Genomic DNA, 23,307 nt, shown 5'->3' on the forward strand with positions numbered 1-23,307 from the left:
TCTCACCCCACTGGGCTTTTCGTCCTCACTCTACCCCGACACCTCAAGCAGCCTTCAATTTGCAGCCTCTGGCTCTGTCCCCCTGGCCACCCGTGATTCCCCCTCCTGGAGGGTGGGGGGCCTGCTGGTCACACCTGCGTCTCAGGAGAAGTCCCAAGCTCTCGTCTGTTAGTGCCGTTTTCGCCCCGCTGGACGGACTGCCTTCACCCCAGGAATCAACTTTGGGACTAAAATGTTCAAAATGTCCACTAACGACAGTATAGCTTTACTAATTTCTAAATACCCATTCTCCAATGGCAGCATCTAAAAGTTCTTTAGACATCACAGTCAGTGGCTTTATTTCCATCTCCTTCACATTTTAAAAGGACCACCAAACATTATTCTTCTAGACTGTGCTCTTTTGTCCGAGACAGAAGTCCAGTCTTCCACCTGTAGCCCAGTAGTGCCTATATTGCACTTATTGACAATAGATAATAATAAATTTTCTGTCAGAAGGCATTGCATAAAAATTCAGAGGATAGAGATTTCACAGTGTGCCTCAGGGACTTAATATATTTCATTTCCTCTACTACAAAAGTTAAATTAAATCGAACCACTTCAGGGGAAAAAATTAAAACAGAGTAAAAGACATGTTGAATACATCGCTCAGAACTATGAAAATATGCTATGCTTATAAGGAGTCCAAACTCCTCGGCATCCTTCTAAGTCCCTGCCAACCTGGTCCCAGCACTGCTCGCCTGTTCTAACTGCCATTCTGTCCTCCTCATCTGTGCAGGCGGCTCCACGGAGCAGCCCGTCACCCTTTCGCCACCTGGGAACCCCCTTGCCCACGTCCTGTGAAGCTGACTTCCAGAGCCACCAGCTCTATGAAACCCCATCATTTTCTTCCTGTTGACTTTATCTTTTTACTCTAGGGATCGTTGGGTGCCATTAGAAAGATCGTTCTGCGCCTTCCTCTGGGGAGCCTGTAACTTTCCTGAGAGTTGGGCCACGCAGCTGAACAGTGGGGGAGTCTCCGGGACGCGGAAGAGGCCCTTCTGGGCAGAAGAGGCTCCGTGTGTGTTTGAATGAATGACCCGCACAGGGGCGGAGGCTGCAGGCACGAAGGAGGAGGAACTGACTGTCTCGGTCTGGATGACGGCCTGGAAGGTGAAAAATAGCCACGTGACGGCAAAACAAGCCATTTAGTGTTTTTGTTTTAGAGCCAAATTATAGACACACTGTCTCTTGCTGTGTTTGCTTTTCATTAAATGCAACAGAGTATTTCCTCAAAGGTATATTTAGTGGCCCAGTCCTATTACAAGAAACATCAGCCTTCTTAGTTTGGTTACTAATAATTTGTTTGTTGCAATCCTGGGATTTTAGGGCCCACCTACTTAACTTAACATTTTGGAAAGTGGTTAAAGGAACAGGGGCCTCTGTCATGAATGGCAGCTGGATGGCCCTGGTGCAGAATCAACATCAGGTGATTTTGGAAGTATAATTTTTGGTATCTGGGCAGCTGGTGATCATTAGCTGTGGTGCCCATAAAATATAATAATAATAATAAAAGAAAAAAGAAATTGCTTAGAGGAAAATAACTAAGTCAATCTGCTTAAATAATCCCGCAATTGCCTAACAGCTAAAATAGAACTAATTGACATTTCAAATTAAGGGACCCAGCAACGCAGCTGAGACGCTGTTGCTGCCCTTCAGTGGTGGCTGCTGTGAGTCAGAGATGCCCCCCGAGACTGACCAGCCGCGCCAGGGCCCCACCCCAGCCTCCCCCACCCCTTCGCCCCACGGCAGCCCCAGCTTTTCGCCCACGTCTGCCAGGACACTTCAGGGAGGTTTCCCACAGCACGAAGAACTGCACCACAGCAGAATTCTGGAGCTCAGTTTCTCCCAGCAGCACCAGCTGCCCAGATGGCTTTGGACCGGGTTTCTGGCACAGACCTGTTCAGGAAATAAGGCTGGAGGGACACCTATTTTGCTTTTTAAGTGAAAAAACACTCACAAGAACATTATGCAATAACCAAAAAGAAAAGAAAAGCCAGAAACGGCTGGTCCGTGGCACAGTGCAAGCTCCATGTCACTGCGACCGTATTTTGGTTACAGAAGAAGCAGTCTCAAATCCTAGCAGTGACAATGTGGCAGGCTCACCAGGCTGCTTAATGTCACGGGCTTAAACTGAGGCAGGTCCGTGTCAGAAGGGAGGACAAAACTGCTCGTTTCTGCTCCCAGTTACAAGTGAGAGAAATTAATGGACAGCAGCTCTCCAGGAGGGAATCCACTGGCCCCCTCGCGTTTGCTGTTGCAACCAATACCCAGCAGGAGCTTAAAAACGCTCAGCTAGACCAAGCTGCCCACGTGGCTCAAGTCCAGGAGTTCCCACCCTGGTTTTTGGAGCACACTCCCCTGAACACATACATAGTAACATTCAGAAACCTGAATGTTTACCAAGTCTTTGAAAAAACAGAAGCGCTCTAGACGATGCCACTTACGTTTACCATCGGAGAGTCAAGGGGAGGGGAAGCTCTGATGCTACCTGAAGTGTATTTGAAACCTCATATGTAACTTTTAAAAGACGTCATTTTGCATTTTTTATTTAAATACATTTACTATTTTTGCAACAATTTAAAAAGTATTTCCTGTAAAGTAAAACTTTCCCACTCTCCTACCCAGGGGAGAGGGCCTTAGTTACCCCGTGGCTTTGAGAGCATACCCTCTTACAACCAAAGGACGCTAGACCTTCGCGTATTCCAAACGCTTAGTAGAAGTTTCTTCTGTTAAAAAATAATCCCTTTGACAGCTACCTAATTTGAAAACCAAGTGCTTGTTAATTTCATGAGTATACTTATTTTACAGGGATATCTTCGAGATAACTCCCTAATCCAAAATAAATATTCCGAAGGTGAGGATTCCAGACGAGACCACAGGAGTGGATGGAGATGGGCCTGATCGAATGCTGAAGTTCCCTTCTGATGCTCATCGACCACATTGGTTTTGAGGCGCCCACCACACACACGCCCTGCCCTGTGTTTCCACTGTCTAGCTGATACTAATGCTTCTACACCCAGAAGAATGATTTGTTTCGATTAAGCACTTACTTTGACCCAGACATTCTGCTAAACGCTTTGTAGGCTTGTCTCATTTAATCTTCACACCAATCTCAGAGAAAGGCAGTGTTTTTATTCCCCTTTTACACCCGAAAAAATTGAGGCTCAGAGAACTAGGTACTTTACCTGAATCACACAGCTCCAGTCTGGTGTTTCCAGGATGTGGAACTGTCTAGCTTGCAAATCTCACTTATTCCAGTAATTCCATGCAGTATATTAGATGACCTCTCCAGAGAAAAACTTGGTATGAAATAAGTGTTTTTATTTTTGAGATTATTGGTCAGTAATCCCAATTACTTGTGCCTCATTTTGTAAACTCTTAAGGTCAGTCTCTAACCTCTTTGTGTCCCTTTAATTTCCACCCACGTTTCCCTCTCTCTTTTTAAAGATTTTATTTGGTTTGCTTCAGAGAGAGGAGAAGGGAGGGAGAAAGAGGAGAGAAACACCAGTGTGTGAGAGACGCACCCATCTGCTGCCTCTCACCCACCTCCTCAACCAGGATCCAGGCCTGCAACCCAGAAATGTGCCCTCACTGGGAATCGAACTGGAGATCCTTTGGTTTGTAGGCCAGCACTCAACCCACTGAGCCACACCAGCCAGGGCACTTTCACCCACATTTCTCAAAACCCTAAAAAAACTCTGATCCGATTAGCTGCCATTTAAAATGGAACAGTGTATCCTGTAAATTCCAGAGTCTAACATTTGCCATAAAGTGATCTCACAGAGTCACGAGTTTGTGAGCCCAGTTTTCATCACCTCGAAGCTTCAGTTTATTCATTGGCATGTTGTCCTATCAGTCAGGGTGAAGCTGGTTAAGGAAATTGCTCGTTTGACATTGCTTTGTGTTTAGATTTATAGAAGTTCAGAAAATGAGCACGTATTTGTAAATGTGATTCTTTAGCAAATGCTGTTTTCTCCATGCCTACACTTGCTTTGATTTGACATGAAGATCAGTAAACATCACCATCAGATTCATAACACACAGGGAAATGAACTTGAACTTTGGCAATGGCAGTAGTGGTGGTCCCCATTAGTTTGGAAGTCCTAGAGGAGATGAAATGTTTAAAGTCAACGTCTTTATGTTAATAAAAAAGAAAAGGAAAGTTTTCCCCCAAAAAAGAAAGGGAAAGTTTCCAGCAATTGAAACATTGATCATATTACCTTTTAACCCTACTTTATTTCAATACGATTTAACTTTACAATTCCTTTTATTCTTTTCTTTCAATATATTACAACTTTCTAGAAATCCAAGTATGTGTGTCTATACGTATGTGTAAATATATACGCATATACACAGATATATAAACACTATTTTCTGCTCTTGAAAACTGGGCAATTTAGAGAAAATGTTTCCTTCGATTAAAAAACAACATTTTTGAATCAAGCATTCATTATCACTTTTATTTTTTAAAGACTTTATTTATTTATTGTCAGAGAATGGGGAAGGGAAGGAGAAAGAGAGCAAGAGAGAGACCCACGTGCAAGACAAGTATCAGTCAGTTGCTTCTCACAAGCCCCCATCTGGGGACAACCCAGGCATGTGCCCCAGCAGGGAATTGAACCCACGACCTTTCAGTTCACAGGCTGGCCCTCAATCCACTGAGCCACACCAGCCAGGGCTATATTTATTATAATTTTAAATGTCTAAGCACTAATCAATTGATGAGCATTTATTACTTATTGTGCAAAGCTCTCAGTGAGGGTCCACACTGAGAGGCCTAAGATGTGAAACTGTAGCCAGGGAGCTAAGATGCCCCCAGGAAAGGTCTTCATCTCAAAGCTTTCCCTGGAGGGAACAGCAGGCTGATGACATCAGTTAAGTAAAGAAGATGGGGCAAGGCGCGAAAGCCAAATTGGGATAAGAACGCACTGAATGCAGGCAAAGAAGCCTAAAGAAATGAGACTGACCTATGAGATTCTAAGACAATGCAATTTTCCTAGAGGTGTGTTGGTGCGATTTTTAACATAGCTGCTCAGCAATTACAAAGAAAAAGAAAGGAAGAAACCTGGAAACAAGGAAAAGCGGGTTTTCAACGTATCTACCAGGTACTGCATCACTTCAAAGACCTGGGTGGAATTCCTTGGCTGACCGGCCTTGTGACTGACGGGTGGCCTTCGACCTCTCCACTCAGCCCACCCACTTCCGGCCTTCATTCAACTTCTCTAACTTTCTTGTCTCCTGCTACTTTTGGCCTCTGCAATCTTCTGTTTGGCGACTGATTCAGTCATTCTTTTGGGCTTCTCCCCTCCCTCCCCTTGGCTGCCTGCACTGCGTCACCCGTACTTTGTTCCAGGCAACGAGTCCTCCTTTTGGGCAGCACTCTCGCCCTGCCTACCCCTAGTCCTGCTACGTAGTCTGAGTTAGTTGTTGAATTGAACGGAGGTGAATACAATTGTTTACCTCCACCATCTGTCAACACAAATCCACTCACGCACTCCTTCCTTTCCTTTGAAATTTTCGAACAAAAACACAGCCGCTTTAGAAATAGCGAGTCGTAGGTGATGCTAATCGGTGAGGGCGGCTCTTGACTCGGGGAGGCTGCAGAAGCCCTCGGACGAGGGACGGGCCTTCCGGGGATGGGCACCGACACCCCGCGTTCTGCCGAGCCCACTCCAGTTCCCCGCGGCGGCGGGAGCGCGGGAGGAGGGAGCCCCAAGGACGTGACTCCGTGCACTCTTACAGCGGTCTACAGCCAGAGGCGGGCGGGGGCGGGGAGGCGCCCTGGGTTCTTGATTAGCTTCAATTCCCAGTGTACAAACATCCTAGTTCAGCTTAAACAAAATAGCCCACACGCATTCCATCTCTACGGGAAAGTTTCCCTCCCGGGTCCCTCTGGCGCTCCGTCTCCCTTTCTCCCCCACCGCCCCCCCCCACCCCCGCCCAGTCGTGTTTCTCATTTTCCCCGGCTCATCAGTCTTCCCGAAAGAAAGCCCTGCTACAAACACCTCTAGACTCACGAACACCAAAAACGAAGCAAACCCCGCCTGAGAGCCGGCAGAGCCCTCAGTGGGCGTGTCGGTGTGGGTGCGCCCCGGCGCGCCGGGCCCGCCCCTCCCGGTGCGCGAAGGCTGCGCCCGAGTTGTGGTGTGCGCAGGCCGGGCCCGAGGTCTCAAACCTGCTCACTCTCGCGGACCGTCGGCCTCCTTCTGCGCAGTCGGGCCCGGGAGCCCCGGCACTGTAGAAGTGCCCCCCCTCCCCAGAATCGGAGAGCGGCGAGGGGTGTGAAGGAGGAGCCACGGGGCTCGCAACATCCTCCCGAAGGGCCAGCCCTCGCCCGTCTTCCTACCACCTTAGGGAGTTGGCAAGGACAGCGGGATCACCCTCTCCAAGAAAGGCAGATGTCCCTTTAAGGTTTGCTTCGCAGCTCGTGGACTTTAGCCTAAACACGCGCCCGCGAAGCTGGCTTTATTTGTCCATGTCTCGGACACAGCCTGGGAGGCTGCCAGGCGCACTTCAGACAGCAGAGGCGCGAAGGGGCGGACGGCGTGGCGCTGCGTCTGGGATGTGACAATTGTGCAGCGGACTTAGACGCACCGGAGATCATTCTGCCGCTCCTGGGCGCCCCGGCCGGCGGGCCAGAGACTTAGACCCGCGGCGGCTGGCGGGCCGAGTGGCCCAGCGCGCGCGCGCGCCTCCCGCGCCCGGTCCTGCGGCGACCCGTTCTGCGATCCAGCGTGCGTTCTCCGCGCTGCGGCCACTCCGGCCATGGGCCCCGGGAGCCCTGCCCGCCCAGGGGTCGCTGTCGCCTGCGGCTGGCTCCTCACTGGTGAGCAACCCCGATTTACTTAACCATCTCCTGCGCCAGGGGCTCGGGCGTTGGGAGGGAGGTGAGCGGAACTGTGGGCCAGAAAGGACCCACTCTCGGTCGCTTCGGGTCGGGTCGCCGTGGCAGTGGGAGGACGGAGTTTTTGCGTCTTGTTTTTGGATAGGAGTGGTGTGGTCTTTTCACAGCTCTCCTCCCAGCGGAGGGAGGAGGCAGCGGTGAAAACTCCGCGAGGCAGAACTGACTTTTCAAATTAAAGTTGTTGTGACAGTTTGCTCTGTCTTTCAGGACTATGCTGCGGGGCTCCCCCCTCCTTTCTTCTGGAGGGAGGAAACTCGGGGGCGCCTGATTTATAGGCCAAGTTCGCACTCCCAGGTTGCCCAGGGGAGGGAAGCCCTGCCTTTTCTTGTTTGTGGAGAGCTCGCATCTCTCCTGCCGCACAGCCGGGAGAAGCGGAAGGCGAGGCGGACTTGCTTCGGGTCCCGAAATGGGTTCCGCACTCGCTCCCAGGAGGAGGAGCCTTTGGCAGCTGAGGCAGGAATAGTGGACACTTGCCTTGTGAGAACTGCGGAGCTGACTTCTAGAACACGCAAAACATAGTGTTCGCATCTGTACAATAGGCATTTTTGAGGGGGAGGGACTTAAAAAACACAGTGCGTGTAGCCAACGTAGAAAAGGTTGAACCCTAGTATTTTCTAAGATTTTCCAAATGATTAACCCGTGGCCTGATCTTCTTTAGCAGTCACTGGTTGAGGAGGAGAAGTTGTGATGGTGGAAGACAGAAGGCAGATGGGTGCAGTTTTGTCTTTAATGAAGTGACCTAATTAATGGTTTAATCAGTGGCCGGCTTTGGCATACACCATCAGTATCCGGTTGTGCAGTGTTTTCACTGCTGAGTTGCTTATTAATACTAATTAATTTCGCATTTCACCACGAAAAACAGGGGCGAATCCAGCCAGTGTAGTCTGGCTTCGATGGCCAAGCATGGCTGCCATTTATGAAGATCACTTAGAAATGGATTATTAACAAGCAAAGCTCCCCCCACCCCCTCCCCACCCCCGCCACCACATGTGTGTGTGTGTGTGTGTGTGTGTGTGGAGATGGAGTATGAAGAGAGGTCATTATGCACCACTGACTTTCCACCCAGACACTTTCCACTGCTCAGGAAATGTCCAATAATCCAAACAGTGGTAACTCCTGACCAGCCTCACAGCCAGCGAATGGTTTAATGTGTCAGCTCCTGTCACCGCCCTTTACACATCTGACCTGTGATGCTTTTTCCAGCTCAAATTCTTTGGAGGTCACTTGCCTGTTTTGTTATGGTGCAAAGTCTGAGTAGCTTACTACCTATCCAGACAGCACCATTCTTGTTTTACCAAGGAGGCAGGCGCTGATGGAGGAGGCAGAGATGGTCAAATGAGGTTTGCATATCCTCTAAAAGACAAGGGCGGGGGAAAAAATAGACGTTAAGGAGTCGCAATTTCATATGTATTATTGTATATGGTCTCATTATTCATACATAATTATTTATGTCTACAGATATGTATATGTGTGTGTGTGTGTGTGTGTGTGGAGAGAGAGAGAGAGGTACTTTTTTAGGTTCACCTGCTTTATTTCTCCATGCCTAAAACTTTCCACAGTTGTTGGGATCATAAGCCTTGCTGGGTCTGGGGAGGGATTTAAAGGAAAATAATACATAGATATTTTGAAATTATAATACTTAATTCCCTTTTGTGTGTGCATGTGTATATGTGTACATGTTAATCGTATTGAAATTTAGAATTAAAGAAGAGTTACTGTGTCAGAAGCAGTAGATTCCTCGTCCGTGCTCTGTTTATACCCACTTCACGATGCAAGGATCCGAAACTTCCCTCCTCCTCTGCTGGTTTCCCAGCCAGTCATTGCGTTGCCAGGTTCCCCGGAAACTGCGCATGGATAAGCAGAGTCCTCCATACTTAACCTGGGGTCTCATCAGCAACCCCGCCCGTACCCGGGACCGTAGGGAGCTCTTCTTGTCTCCAGTCTGAACCCAACTTGAAATTCATCCTCCCAATGAATAACTTTCATCATACCTCAGTCTTTAACCAGAAAAATGGGAGTTCTTTGTTGTCTTCAGGTGAAATCCCAGGTTCTCAACGGACCCTTCAGGGTTGGCCCTGACCCAGCACCGTGTATCCCCCGTGACTCTTCCTCCGTTTCCTGCCGCTGTTGTAACAAATTGCCGCTGGTTCACTGGTTTAACACAAGGCACGTTTTCTCCTGTGCAGCTCTGCTGGTCAGAAGTCTTACTGCGCTAAAATCAGGGCGTTGGTGGCGGAGTTGCGCTTCTTTGGAAGGCTTCGGGGAGAAGCCATTTCCAGCTTCTGGGGGGCTGCCACTGCATTCCACCCACCTCCAACGTGGCTCCACCTGCCTCCTTCCAAGCCTGCAGGGGCACTTGGTCAGCTCTTTCCCTCTTACTCCTCTTCTTCATCACATTTCTTTCTGATTCTGACTCTATTGCCTACTGTGGATAAGGGCCCTTCTCATTACCATGGGCCCTCCTGAGTAACCCAGGACTGTCTCCCCACCTCGGGATCCTTAATCTAATCAAGGATGGCAGGTCTCTCTTCCTGGATAAGGTAACAGTTACAGGCTCCTGGGGTGGGGACGGGGCCTCTCTGGGAGACCATGGTTCTGCATCTTAAAACCCTTGAACATAAACTTCCCGTGATAGCAGTCATAGTTTGTTACTGTGCCCATAATCCTCTTGCTCATTTTGCTACTGTGGATTTGATCTTGTTGCTTGTTTATTGATTGATTTTAGAGATAGAGAGGGAGGGAGGGAGAGGGAGAAAGGGAGAGAAAAACATCAATTTGTTGTTGCACTTACTTATGCATTCATTGTGTGCCCTGACCAGGGATCGAACTCTCAGGGTTGGCATATCTGGACAATGCTCTAACAAGCAGCTTGTTTTATGCATCTAGAAGACTCCACCCTTTCTTCCCGCCACCCACTGCAATCTAAACGAATTCTCTCCAACCTTGCAAACTGGGTTTTCATCACAAGAAACCACCACCATCCCGATAAATTTCTGTTAGGTATAGCGTTTTTCAATATTTAAAAGTGATTCATTAGGAAAGATACCCTCCCTTATGTCGAGATAAAGTCATCATTGTTATTTTGTGTCTGTCAAAGTCCCAGAAAAAAAAATCTAGGGGCACTTACAAAGGATTTAACTGAGGAAAGTTGAATAAGTAGATTTTTTACGGAGGCCTTGACAAGATGCGGGAGGGAGCCCCTAAGGCCAAACAAGGGGAACAAAAGCCATTACTGGTCCCGGCCAGAGGAGGGCGCCCTGCCAGCCTGACCTGGAACTCTGGCTGTGGGAGCGGGTCCTTGGGACTGGAGCTGTGTCCTGGAGACTAGGAATGCAGCCCATGTCCAAACTGCAGCCCAGCGGGGAGGGAACAGGGGGAAGAAATACTCCTTTTCCTCCAGTCATCCAATTTTGTCCCCAGCCCACCCACTGGTCACACCCAGATGGCAGAACTCAAACCCCAGGGCGAGAAAGGTCAAACATACAGCAGAGAAAAAGCAACATGGCGACGAAAGGCAGTATTTATCAACCACCTGTTGTTACGTGTGAGACCCTGTGCCCAGAACTTCGCATGTGTGGTTTCATTTCAATCATAGAAAAAGGGAAAATTTTGGAACGATTATCCATATTTCTGAGATAAAGAAACCAAAGAGGTTAAACTGATTTATCCCGAGTCACACAACTAGTAAAGGGCACCTCCTGGGCTCCACTCAGATCTCTGACCTCAGATCCCGCACCCTGGAGTCACGGCCACGGAGGCTGTCTGAGCCTCTCTCCTTCCTGCGAGTGACTGTCCCTTTCGTGACTTTCAGGCACACAGTGACATCAGATGACATCCTGCCTTACACTAAGTATAACTCAAGCAAGAGCACTTTCTCTGGGTGTTCAGGACACAAACATAGAACGGCACCTAATTACATCACAGGTCACTCCTTCCTAGAAACATTGTAGTCAGCCTAGAAGTAAGGGTCGTCTCTTGCGGCTTTCTGCACAGGCAAGGTTCCCTATTCAAAACGCAGGCCAGCCAGGCGGTGGCCGGATACGGAAGGGACTCGGCCACTTGCCTGTAACAAACACACGGCCTCCAATGGCGTACCGTGGTGGGTCAGGAATTACTCTCCAGGCATTAAAATATCTGTGAAGACAGCAATGAACCCACAGGACTTTTGTGGGTTTCAGTAAGTGGGCAGTGAGAGTACCCGTGACATACATGCGCTGCACTGGTCTGCCTGTTTTCCGTCCCCGGTGTTATTTGGATGCAGGGGCTCTGGGGCCGGAGCTTCTGTGGCTCTGACTTCTGCAGCTGGATGCTCCTCAGCCTGTCTTTCTCCGCCTCCAACCCAAGCTTCCCGCTAGAATTTGAACTTGATGAATTGTCTTATGTCCCTTGAAACATTTCATTAGATAAGGTAGCTCATGTTTAATATACAGAGTGGGGCAAAAGCAGGTTTACAGTTGTGAGTATGCAAAACACAGTTTATTCTTGTATTATTAATTAGTCATTATTGTGTTATTTTTTCATACAGATAATGGTAAACCTGCTTTGCTCCACCTTGTATATTAAGAAAATTAGGGATTGAAATGCTAGTTTTTACCTTCACCGTTCTTCTGTTGTACAAAACACAAAACGAGGTGTTTCAGTTCATGTTAAAACTCGAGAAGATACTTGGAAAGTCACCACAACACCGAAGTCAGCGTGCACCGCGCACTCCCAGTGCCCCACGACTAGACAGTCATGCTCACTCTCAAAGCCAGTGTGGTGCCCAGTCACAGGGACTCCTGAGGCCACACCTGCCCTCGACACCTCTGGGCTGCCCTCAGCTGCTCTGTGGCACCAGCTTCTCAGACGTCGCTGGCCTTTGCATATGAGCTGCTCCCATGGCCCTGGGTCCTCGAGTCCCCACATGCATGTCATTTCCAAGAAACCCTCTGGACTAAACTGGTCCCCCTCCCCCCGAGTCCCAAGGACTTTTGCTCCTGTAACATACCACGTGACATCATAATGAAATATGCAGTCGTCTTCCCCACTCGCTGTATGTTCTCTGAGGGTAAGGTCTTTGTTAGTCCTTAGCACAGGCACGTAGTTTTGTTATTGAGTGAATCATGAAAGGAAAGACTACAGAGCAACTCTTTACACACTTGAGGAATCAGATTGTCTCCTTTAATTATATCCCCACCTGGAACATATACATACCCACCCGCAGTGCCATCCAATTCAATGGAAGTTACTAGCAATTGAATAACGCACCATAACTCAATCACTACGAGGAAAGGAGAGTGCTGCCAATCCGATCGTAATTGCTGGACTATTGGATGTTGCTATGTGGGAAACCGTGTGTCTGATAATTACAATCAATAACATACAGCGCCCCTACGTGGCCATTCTCTGTCACATTTCTTCGTATTTTTACAAACTGCACCCTGAGACTGGAAACACAGCCCCGGATACAAGACAGGTGGGGCACCGTCCCTCGTCTCAGGTCTCCTCCCGGGCCAGCCTCCTCTCTGATTCGGGCTCAGTGCTCCTCGGGCACCAGCTCCCTCACCAGATCCCAAGAGGAGAACTTCCTCTACATACCTTCAAGAGGAAGCATCAGGAAAAAAAGTGACACTAAATTCATTTTTTAAAAAAGGTTCCAGTTGCCCAGGATCCGTGACTCTGGTTTGGGCAAACCCGCCCTTCTGTGGTTTGGTGGTGAGCAGGAGGGTGTGTGTCCGGGAAGGGCTCGCGGTTCACCCAACATCTTCCGTCATGAAAGGGAGGAGGAGAACTAAACCAAGTCTCAAAAGGAAGTTGAAGTCCATGTAGGGTTGTGTTAAGAATTCACTTTAGTGCTAGGGCATTAAATGGACAGATTTCTGTAAACAGAACAAGGGAGAAATCTGAACTGAAAAGCCGCTGTCATTCAGACATTAAAAGGAATGGTGATACATGCTTTGTATGAATTATCTGAGATCTGCTGAAATAAATGCAAATACATAAACTTCAGTAGGGTGGCTAAATCACATTACAATGCCAAATGATTGAGATGATTAAAATTTGCATTTTATTGTAAATCCCATTCTTTAAATACAAATTACAAGGTACTTTCAAATTATTTTATTAGGTATACTTTTAGATTGCCAAATACAAAAATTTGAAAACAGGTGAGAATTTGACGAGTCCTTAAAGTTGTTCATTTTATTGTAAATTTTTTGGTGAAATGATTCTGTAAAGCATAGGGGATACATACAAATAAAAATACCCCCACACCCTCACACACTTTTGTCTACAAGATTCTGTTTATCAGGTAGGCGGTTCTGTATTGCTTGGTGACAGTTACAAGTACATATTTTTAATCACAGGAAACTTAGCTACTGAGTACAAGGATATATATATATATATATATATATATATATATATATATATATTCCCTTTTCCTTTGTCTGAATTAGCTGAATAACTTTCCCAACCTTCCACTTAGCTTGGCGTGTGGAAGTCACATGGGCATTGCTCTACAATCTGAGGTTAGCACATTCTCTCCAAATAAACAGTTGCATTTACTGCTGGACACTCATAACCAGACTCTGGCTACTTGTTCTGTAATGTTCCTTCTGCAAGCTGCATATAATAAAGTGATTGTTGTTATGCACCATTTTTAAAGATTTTAAGACCTTTCCTTCAATAAGATGGGTTTAAATTAACCATTTTTCTTATCCAAGCATGGACATCTCAAAAATGGAAATAGGTTGATAGCAACTTATCTTTTTACATTGTTAGTGACATTATGAAACAGAATGTGGTTTCCTAATTTTACAGCATCAGTGACAGACAAGTTAGAACTCTGAACTGAAGGAGAACCAGCCACCACCTGCGCTAGCACACTGTAACCACGACCGGGTGCCGGGTGTCCTGCTGGGTTCCAGGAACACAAAACCACATAAAACATGGTCTCTGCCCTTAAAAGGCTCACAGTCCGAGAGAACCAACAGGCGAGCAAAGAAGCTTCGGTGGGAGGAGCCTGCCAGGTGCTCTCAGAGGAGGAGAAAGATTAGCGAGTGTTGCAGGAGAGTAAGATCACAAAGAATACAGGAGAGAAGAAGTGAGGAGACTGGCCCAGCCCCTCCTGTACTAAACGTAAGACATTCAGACGAGATCTCTGTCTGGTTTGAATGATCTCCACTGCTGTCATTCAGACCGTTCCAAACACACTCCAGCGGGAAGCAGGACTGAGGCGTGATCCACTCTGGGCAGCAAGACCGATGTAGGCTGGCCCCAGGGAAGTGGTGCTGGTATAAAGGAACGCACCCGCAGGTATCCCTAAGTCAGCTTGGCTGCCTCATCCAGATGTCTGGCTTCGAGCCAGGCATTCTCAGAGATGTACCCTGTGCCTTCTGTTCACAGACTTCAGCGGTTTGCAAAGTATCCTGGTCTCATTCCACCCTCATACACCTCGCCAAACAAGAGAGGCAGGACCAGTCATCTCGTTTACCATTTACAATGGAAAACTTCAGTCTAGTAGGGTTCAGGAGAATTCATCTACTGTTGCTTGAATCTAACCAGAAAAGACCAGAATTTGGGTCTTCCCACTCTTGGTGGGCAAGCTTTGAACTAGGTATCAATCTTTTACAGCCAAAAGGGGCCTTAGGAAGACTCAAACTCAGCAGTTAAATGCAAAATTGAAAATAAGTGCGTGAGGGTGAGGTTATTGGGGGTGAGGGTGGGTATTGTTTTCATTTTTTAAAATATTGTTGCAGCACAATTTTTACAACCGAAACAGTGTTAACTATTGAATTCAATGCCCTCAATTCTTAAGTAAAAGAAACCGAGTCTCAGAGAGACTGAGCCCCTCAAAAACTCACAGAAAACCTCCACGGCCGGGAAGAACCGCATTCCTGCTCGCGGGCCACAACCCGATTCTTGTCCGGAGTCACCAGAAGTGTGTCAGAAAGGACCAACTGAGAACTTTGGGAGGTAATAACGTTAACATTCTTTTTCTTCTAGGGAGATTAATATAAATAAAATGTAGAGAAATAGGTATGAAGTTACTGATGTACAGGTGTCTATTTTCAAAGAACCAAAACATAACTATAAAATTAGAATTTAAAGCAGCACAGCCAAATCCAGCCTTCTCCTCACGCCCTTCCAGTTTGTCTTATTCTGGTAAACAGTGAAAGTACCATATACAGCCCCATCACTGTAGCGGGTTTCAGGGAAGAGGAATTCCTTGTGAAACGAAATTATTCCATTAAGTGCGCTAGAGTTGGTGGCAATATCAGTGCCTGGAGGACGGCCTGCGACGATGTTCCTAGAGCTGCCACACTTCGCAGCTGTGACCTGCTCAGCCGATCGTCCCTATGTCAGTGCCTGCTGCGTGGGAGGGACTTCTTGACAGTCAGCGGAGGGGTCCGCTCAGCGCTGAGTAACAGAAACCGTGCGGATTCCAGCAAATAGGATGGGTGGTTTCGAGTCTGGGATCACATTCACACATCACATCTGGTCCTTAAAGATGAGTGGGATTTATGGCGGCGGCAGGGAGAGGGCGTGGCATTTTAAATGGAGGGGACAGAGCGTGAGCTGAGGCCGCAAAGCAGAAGTTGCCAGGCAGGATCCAGGAGGAACTGAGACTCTGCCTGTGGAGGAACAGGGTCTGGGTGGGGACCAGTGGGAGCACTGGCTCGGAAGGCCAGGCCACGGAGGCCTTGAATGCCGGGCAATTCTGATTCCAATGAACAGGAATGGGAACACCAAGGAACTCAAAATAAAAGTGTGACGATTGGTCTAGAACTAAGTTATAATACAAAGCCTGGGAGAAAACATCTGCTCACTCTACAATAAGCTTTTAGTTTAAAAAAAAAAAGTTGTTAAAGATGTCTGAGATCAAACGGTAATACTACGAAAAATTCTGTAGTCTGTTCCATCACTGAAGCCCACTCGTGTTTAAGAAGACAGCCCAGCAGTTCGCCTCACAGTTTAAATAAATTTTAAAAAACCCCACAGACTTAATGATGTGGGTTTTCACAGTTTTTAAAAAGAGCAGTTGTAGCTACATAGAAAAAGTAAGCGGAAGACACAGTTACCATACAACCTCCCCTGCCTCACACATGTACTCTCCCCTGTTACTCTCTTGCACTGGTGTGGCCCATTTGTTATAGCTGATAAACTGATACTGATACATTGTTTTCAGATAAAGTCCATAGTTGATATCTGTGTATATTTCTATGGATTTCAACAAATGCATGTCATATGTCCATCATTACAGTATCATACAGAATAGTTGCAGTATTTTTCAGACTATAAGACTCACTCCCCACCCCTCAAATTTAGGATAAAAATGGGGGTGCGCCTTATAGTCTGAAGGTAGCTTACCTGGCTCACTGCGGGGGGGTGGGGGCAATAGAGCAGGGTCACAGGTTATTAAATATTTTACCACATTTTTTGCTTCAAAAAATTTTTTACTATTTTTCTCCTTTGAAACCTAGGTGCCTCTTATAGCCCTAAAAATATGGTATACTTATACTGAAAAATCTCCTGTGCTCTGCCTTGTCATCCCTCCTTCCCTTCTCCCCTCCAGCCTCTGCAACCAGGGATCTCTGTACTGTCTTTATAGCTCTGCCTTTTCTCGCAGGCCATGTAGTTGGAACGTACAGTCTGTAGCCTTTTCAGGGTGGCCTGTTTGCCCTCTCTGCTTTCAATTTCTTTCCTGGTCACTCACCCAGCCATGCCAATAGCCAATAAACAGCTCTCATCAGGATCGTCAATGGTGCAAGGACCCTTAGTCCTGTGTCATTGGATTTGACCTCTGAGCAGCCTCTGACACACTGGCTGGGTCACCGCCTCCCCTCCCCCAAATCAGCTGTTCCCTCACTGCTCTCTGAGAGTCTCTCCTTAGATATGCAGCTTCTAACTCTATGCTGGTACCCTCTCTGAGTACCCAGCACCCTGTGCAGCGGCCACAGCACGGAGATGTGACTGTCTCACTGTCACCTCTACCCAAAGTTTGGCCCCACCTCATTGTCGCCACGCTCTCCTCCCAGGGCCATAGCGTAGCTCTGTGAATTTCAGCCCCACCCTTCCCACCTCTGGCCCCAAATATCGGGTTCACGGTATTTTAGAAACGTTTTCTCTCGGGTCTGTGGGCACGTCTGGACTAGCCCGGCCGTCACAAAATCACTGGACGAGGTCCTCTCCCTCAAGTCCTACCGCCTGGGTCTGAGCCGCCATCTCTTGTGCCTGCTACCCACAGGTTTTAAACACAGAAAAATGTGTTTTCCTAAAATAGAATATTGGGTGCCCCCCCCCCAAGGATTATAATGGTGACCTAGGCTGGGCAAAATGAAAACTGTTGAAAAGAAGATAAAGACTTCTTAAGAAAGTGATGAAAGATCGAGGAAGGGAACGGCGCCTCTCCAACCCAGCAGGCCGGTTGTGTTCGATGGCAAAGGTGACCGTGGAAGGGAAGTGGCGGTGGGTAGCAGCACAGGACTTGTGGTCGAAAAGGTGACTTCAGGCGACCATAATTGTTGCAGGAGCGGAAAGAAGAGAGGGTGTGGGGGAAGCTGGTCTGCATTTCACTATTGGTTATATGATTTTATAATCCATTTTAATCTATAAAATGAAGATAACAAATGTTGATCTTACAGGTGAGAATTAGAAAGAGCACAGGGAAGCACCTGATGGATATTCAATAAATGATAGCTCTTCAGTAAGAATCTAACACTTATTAAGATCTTACTGTGTGCTGCCCCAGTGATTGGTGGGTTTTAATCCGTGGCTGACTTTGGAGATAGGTGAATTGTATTTAGAAAGGTGGTCAAGGAGAACTTCGAAGTACCTCTTCCCTCTCCTCACCCTCCCTCCCTCTCCCAGTTACAAATTATTCTTGGTTAATAAGCACTTTTTTAAAAGATACATTGTCCTTTGGAGAGGCAAGCCATCTTCACACGCTAGGGTGATCCGTTCCTTGCACGGTGGATTCTCTTGGAAGTGGAAGGACAAAGCGAGGAGTTAGTCACAGGAAGGCGGAGCGGAACGCGAGAGGGAGAGGACAGGCCACAAAATAAAGAGCGGTGCTAATGGGCACTCCAGCTCCAAAGAGGAACCTTCGTGTCCCCTGACAATCTCTGAACAAGATCACCGAGACCTGAGTGTTAAGATCTGTGCCAAAGTCGGATTCCTCCCTTTCAATCCTATCTCCCGTTTCAGGGTGACCAGCTTCTCGTCCCTGCCACCCACAGGAAGGCAGGACAGGTAATGAATGGCAGGTGAGAGCAGGACTCCCCTGCCCCCCGCAGCGTCTTAACTCTCCGGAAAACTCTGTTGGGCGTTTACTACTGGCTGGTCTTCTTAACAGGCAATCCCCACCTCTCAAGCCGCTCCACACCCCCAACAAACGTTGTCATTTAGGGATTTTCTCTACAGCCAATTATGTAGCTGTCAGACCGGGGGTCCCAGTGCATCAGTTTTCGCCCAACTTGCCAAATCTCAGCTCTCCGCAGTGCCGGTGACCGTCCCAGCCTGAGCTCCTCCGACCGCCCCCCCCCGCCCCAGCCTAAACTGCCCCTGCGGCCGAACTGAGGGCCTGAGGGGGCCCATCCTGGGCTCTGGGATTCCCAGGCATTCGGCGAGCAACTGCGAGGTCCACCCAGGGGCAGACTGCACAGTGGTTTCCTCCGTTCCTGGGACCCGCGCCCTGACCTCGGGCAGATCCAGTCCAGCCGGCGCCAGGGCCGTGCACGTGGCTCGGAGCCTGACCTCCGCGACCTGTCCTTCTTGGGAGCCGTTCCTGGAGGATCTGGGTCCTGGCGGCTTACGGCGTCCGAGGGTGGATGTGACGAGAACAAAGCATACTTTGCAACTTGGGGGTCAAGTCTGCACTTTCGAGATTTTTTTTTTAGTTTTAGGTACGTTTTGAAATTGGATGTACCCGAAGATAGAAGGCGGAGAGCCACAACTGCACGCAGCTTTTAAAAACGTGTACATTTTCACTCATGCGTCTTCAGATTCTTCATAAACTGGAAAGGACGGGAAAATTTAGGAAGCGCGACTCGAGCATTAAAATAAAGGATTCTCCAGCAAGAACTGGGCACCTCTCATAGGAGATTTACGGCCAGAAGCCCCACCTCCCGTGTGCTGCGCCTGCACAAAGGGGAGGGACGCAAAGTACGGCCCCGCCTCCCCTCGGACGTCAATCCCTGCGCCGGGAGGGGCGGGGGTGGGGAGCAAGGGGCGCGGGCTGCGCATGCGCCCTCATTGCATCAGCCTCTCCGTCTGCGCCGGTGGCTGGAACGGGGCACGGGACTCTGTTAAGTAAGGTGTTTCTCCGGCCTTTCTGTCGCGGCGCGCCCGGGGGCTAAGCAAGGTGGGACTGGCGTGTTTCCCTCGGCTGCTTGAGTCGGAGCTAGTCCTTCCCGCCACCCAGCGCCGGGGGGAACCCCGTGGACAGACCCCGCCCCCTTCCCGGCGGGGACTCCGGGTCCCCTCCCCGCCCCTGCGGGCGGGGACCCCGCCGTTCGTCCGTCCGGTCAGGCCCCGCGCGCCTGCCAGGACCATGAAGCTCGTGAGGAAGGACATTGAGAAAGACAACGCGGGCCAGGTGACCCTGGTGCCCGAGGAGCCCGAGGACATGTGGCACACCTACAACCTGGTGCAGGTGGGCGACAGCCTGCGCGCCTCCACCATCCGCAAGGTGCAGACCGAGTCGTCCACGGGCAGCGTGGGCAGCAACCGCGTGCGCACCACGCTCACCCTCTGCGTGGAGGCCATCGACTTCGACTCGCAGGCCTGCCAGCTGCGGGTCAAGGGCACCAACATCCAGGAGAACGAGTACGTGAAGATGGGGGCGTACCACACCATCGAGCTGGAGCCCAACCGCCAGTTCACGCTGGCCAAGAAGCAGTGGGACAGCGTGGTGCTGGAGCGCATCGAGCAGGCCTGCGACCCGGCCTGGAGCGCCGACGTGGCCGCCGTGGTCATGCAGGAGGGCCTGGCGCACGTCTGCCTGGTCACGCCCAGCATGACCCTCACGCGGGCCAAGGTGGAGGTGAACATCCCCCGGAAGCGCAAGGGCAACTGCGCCCAGCACGACCGGGCCCTGGAGCGCTTCTACGAGCAGGTGGTCCAGGCCATCCAGCGCCACATCAACTTCGATGTCGTCAAGTGCGTCCTGGTGGCCAGCCCGGGGTTCGTGCGGGAGCAGTTCTGCGACTACATGTTTCAGCAGGCCGTGAAGACGGACAACAAAGTGCTCCTGGAGAACCGGTCCAAATTCCTGCAGGTGCGCCTTCCCCGCCCCGGGACTGAAGGTGGGCTGAGGGGTTTGTGGCAACTATTTTTAAAGCTTTAGAGCTGGGAAAAGGGAAGGGAGTCTCGGTTTGACTGGGCTCGTGAGCGAGATAATGAGCTGTTAAGTGGGCAGCAAATGTGCACAGTAAACTTTGCTTAAGTCCTTAAACACAGCAGCCTCACGAGAGCTTTTGGCTTTCGGTGCTGGTGGGCTGATTAACAGGCATTCTGGGGGAGTCTTTGGTCTGACCTTTGTCGCTGTGACTCCAGGTACACGCCTCCTCTGGACACAAGTACGCCCTCAAAGAAGCCCTCTGTGACCCTGCGGTGGCCAGCCGCCTTTCGGACACGAAGGCTGCGGGCGAAGTGAAGGCCCTGGACGACTTCTACAAAATGCTACAACACGAACCTGACCGAGCTTTTTACGGACTCAAGCAAGTGGAGAAGGCCAACGAGGCCCTGGCCATCGACACTCTGCTCATCAGCGACGAGCTCTTCAGGCATCAGGACGTGGCCACGCGGAGCCGCTACGTGCGGCTGGTGGACGGCGTGAAAGAGAACGCGGGCACCGTCAGGGTGTTCTCCAGCCTCCACGTCTCCGGGGAGCAGCTCAGCCAGCTGACGGGGGTGGCCGCCATCCTCCGCTTCCCCGTGCCCGAACTGTCTGACCAAGAGGAGGATTCCAGTTCCGAAGAAGATTGATGATTGGGACCGTCCTGGAGGCAGCCCTGCGCCTCCTTCAGGCTGCGTGGGCAGCACCGTGACTGTCACGTGGGTCGGTCACACTGGGTATTCTGTGGCTGGCAGGACATGTATTTAAAACTAAATAAATTAAAAGGAACTGACCTTTTTGTACTACCATTTTTATTAAGTAGAATAATTTTATCTAGAAATCATGAGTTACTTGCAGTACTTAGAGAATTTTGTATAAGGGTCCTTTTATTTTCCATGGGCTATATTATAAATGCCCATCCTTTATCCTTAGAAATAGTTTTCCTTAGGAAAAGCTTTTGAGTATTCCATTATCCTCAGTGTACAGCGTTTGTTTGATTTGTTCATAGTGTTCTTATACTGCCTTAGTGATGATCCCTTTCTCCCCACTTCCCTTACACTCCATTTTTTTCCTTTTCAAATGTACTTGTTATTCTAAGTGATAGCCAAATAGAGTTTTCTTGAAAACAGTTTTTTTTTCTTAAGAAGCTTGCTAATCCAGTCATGTTAAAAGTAAATTCTTGAGGTTTTCTTTTCATTCAAATTAATCATATTTGCTTCAGAGGATCACTCAGTTCTTTTTAGATCACAGAACTTTGGTCTGCTGGGGGTGCTCAGGACCACATGTTGGGAGTGTCCTTATTTTTAAAACGAAACTAAGGTGTGTGATCTGCTCTTAGGTTGCTAATTAGTGGCAAAGCTGGAAGGAGGCCCGTCTGGGCTCATTTCTTGCACTGCTCCACTCTTTTTTTTCCTGTCTCAGTTATACTTAATGCCGTTTCTGTGTGTTGTCACATTCTTACTGGACTTTCTCTACACCTGATTTTAGGGGTGAGGAGTCTGTTCAGAAAGCTTGAGTGAGTTGCATAGTGTACGGCAGTGAACTTGTACCCCGGCACTCTACTATGATGCAGGAATTTCTGCAAACACCTCAGAGTTTAAAATGTTCTTTGTATTCGGTGTCCTGATGTGCGTTTCTGAGCGTCAGGGAGGGACCCGTGGAATGGAAGTGCAGCTTGCTCTTTTTACAAACCTCAGTTTAGCGACGAGTAGGAAAACCCTTATGGAGAAAGAGTGGTGATTTGTTTGAAACTCTAGGATCAGGGGTGCCTACTTCAGGTAGGGATGACTGCTCAGTAAATGTTTGATTTTCCTTCCTAAGTCTGGGCCTCTCTGTGGCTGTGAGTACCAGGCTTGGGGATTTTTTAGATAAACTTCCCAACTTCTCATAGACTTTTATAGACTTTTCATCTATAATTAGAAATAGGTACCTCTATATGGTTTAAAACCACATTTTCACATATCTACATCCTAACCTGAAAATAAGCCAGATGATTCCATAAATATTTAACTTTCAAATATATTAAAAGTATGTTATTAAATAATTTGGTAAAAGTATACAAATGAAGCCACCAAAATTCTTAACTTTATAACTCAGTTAATAATCATATTCTCAGTAAGAATGTGGAGATTTGGGGCATCTGTTACTCTCATAATCTGTTTTACTGGTTATTCTTAGCTCTTATTTACCATATAGGAACCAGGGATAATCGAACCAATTCATTTTAGGCCATAGGTTCTCAAATTTGGCTGCTTGGGAGCTTTAAAAATCAGTAACCAGATTGGACCTCAGACCGTATAACCTTTCACCCCAGAAATGCTGTTGTAGAAGCTCTCCAGGTGATTCCAGTCGGCCCCAAGGCTGAGAACCGCCGAGTCAGGCCTTGCTATTCACAAGTGCAGTCCATGGCCCTCAGATCCGGGTCTCCACCCTACACTTGTCTTCGGAGATGCAATCTATTTTTAAGGACATTGCCAGTTGATTGCTGTGCATAAGCATCTATAAAACTTGTTTAAGTGAAAGTATATTTTCATGTTCATAAAACATTTTAACTGTCTTTAAGAATTCCTATTTTTTAAATTTTATGTTTTATATGCATATTTTCCTCCTCACCCAAGAATATGCTTATTAATTTTTAGAGAGAGGGAAAGTGAGGGAGAGAGACAGAAGGAGAGAAATATCCATGTGTGAGAGAAACATTGAACAGTCGCCCCCTACGTGCACCCCAACCAGGAACTGACCTACAACCCAGACACGTGCCTGATCAGGAGTGGAACCCACGGCCTTTTGGTCTGGGATGACACTCCAGTGAACCACACCACACTGGCTAGGGCAGGTTACATTTTACATCATTATCAAGAATATATTGAGTAAATCTTCCCAGGTGCTTAGGTAGTAGACATGTCAAAATAGTGATAGGAGCATATAAAATAAAAATTCTAATAGTATTTACTATTCTTTACAAAGCAAATGAACCATAATTCTTTGGAAATCATGGTCAGTCAGTAGTCTATTCAGGCGGCATGAAGGGGGGAAGACCATGTGGTAA

The 23,307-nt window shown here is 48.4% G+C and overlaps 2 protein-coding genes, 1 long non-coding RNA gene and 1 pseudogene across 3 annotated transcripts in view; all 4 read left to right on the top strand.

The window, feature by feature from the left end:
- The first annotated feature begins 1,407 nt into the window (after nt 1–1,407).
- LOC118981727 (uncharacterized) lies at nt 1,408–1,528 on the top strand (annotated as a pseudogene).
- A 5,274-nt stretch (nt 1,529–6,802) lies between these two features.
- The window catches only part of ITGA1 (integrin subunit alpha 1), a 146,639-nt gene continuing 130,134 nt past the window's right edge, over nt 6,803–23,307 (top strand). Inside the window, exon 1 of the mRNA XM_037038493.1 lies at nt 6,803–6,865. Coding sequence (XP_036894388.1) covers nt 6,805–6,865 — 61 coding nt within the window. The 5' untranslated portion in view covers nt 6,803–6,804. The remainder of the gene's footprint in view (nt 6,866–23,307) is intronic.
- LOC118981678 (uncharacterized) lies at nt 8,554–22,720 on the top strand. Its single transcript, XR_005065390.1, has 3 exons — nt 8,554–8,683; nt 11,789–11,790; nt 22,708–22,720. It is a non-coding gene; the product is annotated as an uncharacterized LOC118981678 (long non-coding RNA).
- On the top strand, nt 19,178–21,051 carry PELO (pelota mRNA surveillance and ribosome rescue factor). Its single transcript, XM_037038492.1, has 2 exons — nt 19,178–20,198; nt 20,477–21,051. Exons 1-2 carry the CDS (start codon nt 19,473–19,475, stop codon nt 20,906–20,908), a joined length of 1,158 nt encoding a protein of 385 aa, XP_036894387.1. The 5' UTR covers nt 19,178–19,472; the 3' UTR covers nt 20,909–21,051.

This window comes from Sturnira hondurensis, unplaced genomic scaffold (assembly GCF_014824575.4).
Source record: "Sturnira hondurensis isolate 20B ecotype Veracruz unplaced genomic scaffold, ASM1482457v3 Scaffold0024400, whole genome shotgun sequence".
Classification (NCBI taxonomy): Eukaryota; Metazoa; Chordata; class Mammalia; order Chiroptera; family Phyllostomidae; genus Sturnira; species Sturnira hondurensis.

Bases quoted from the DNA above. Each gene is read 5' to 3' on its own strand.
- PELO (XM_037038492.1), top strand. From the start codon at position 19,473: ATGAAGCTCGTGAGGAAGGACATTGAGAAAGACAACGCGGGCCAGGTG. The intron at 20,199-20,476 runs GTGCGCCTTCCC...CTGTGACTCCAG, and splicing joins ACCGGTCCAAATTCCTGCAG to GTACACGCCTCCTCTGGACA.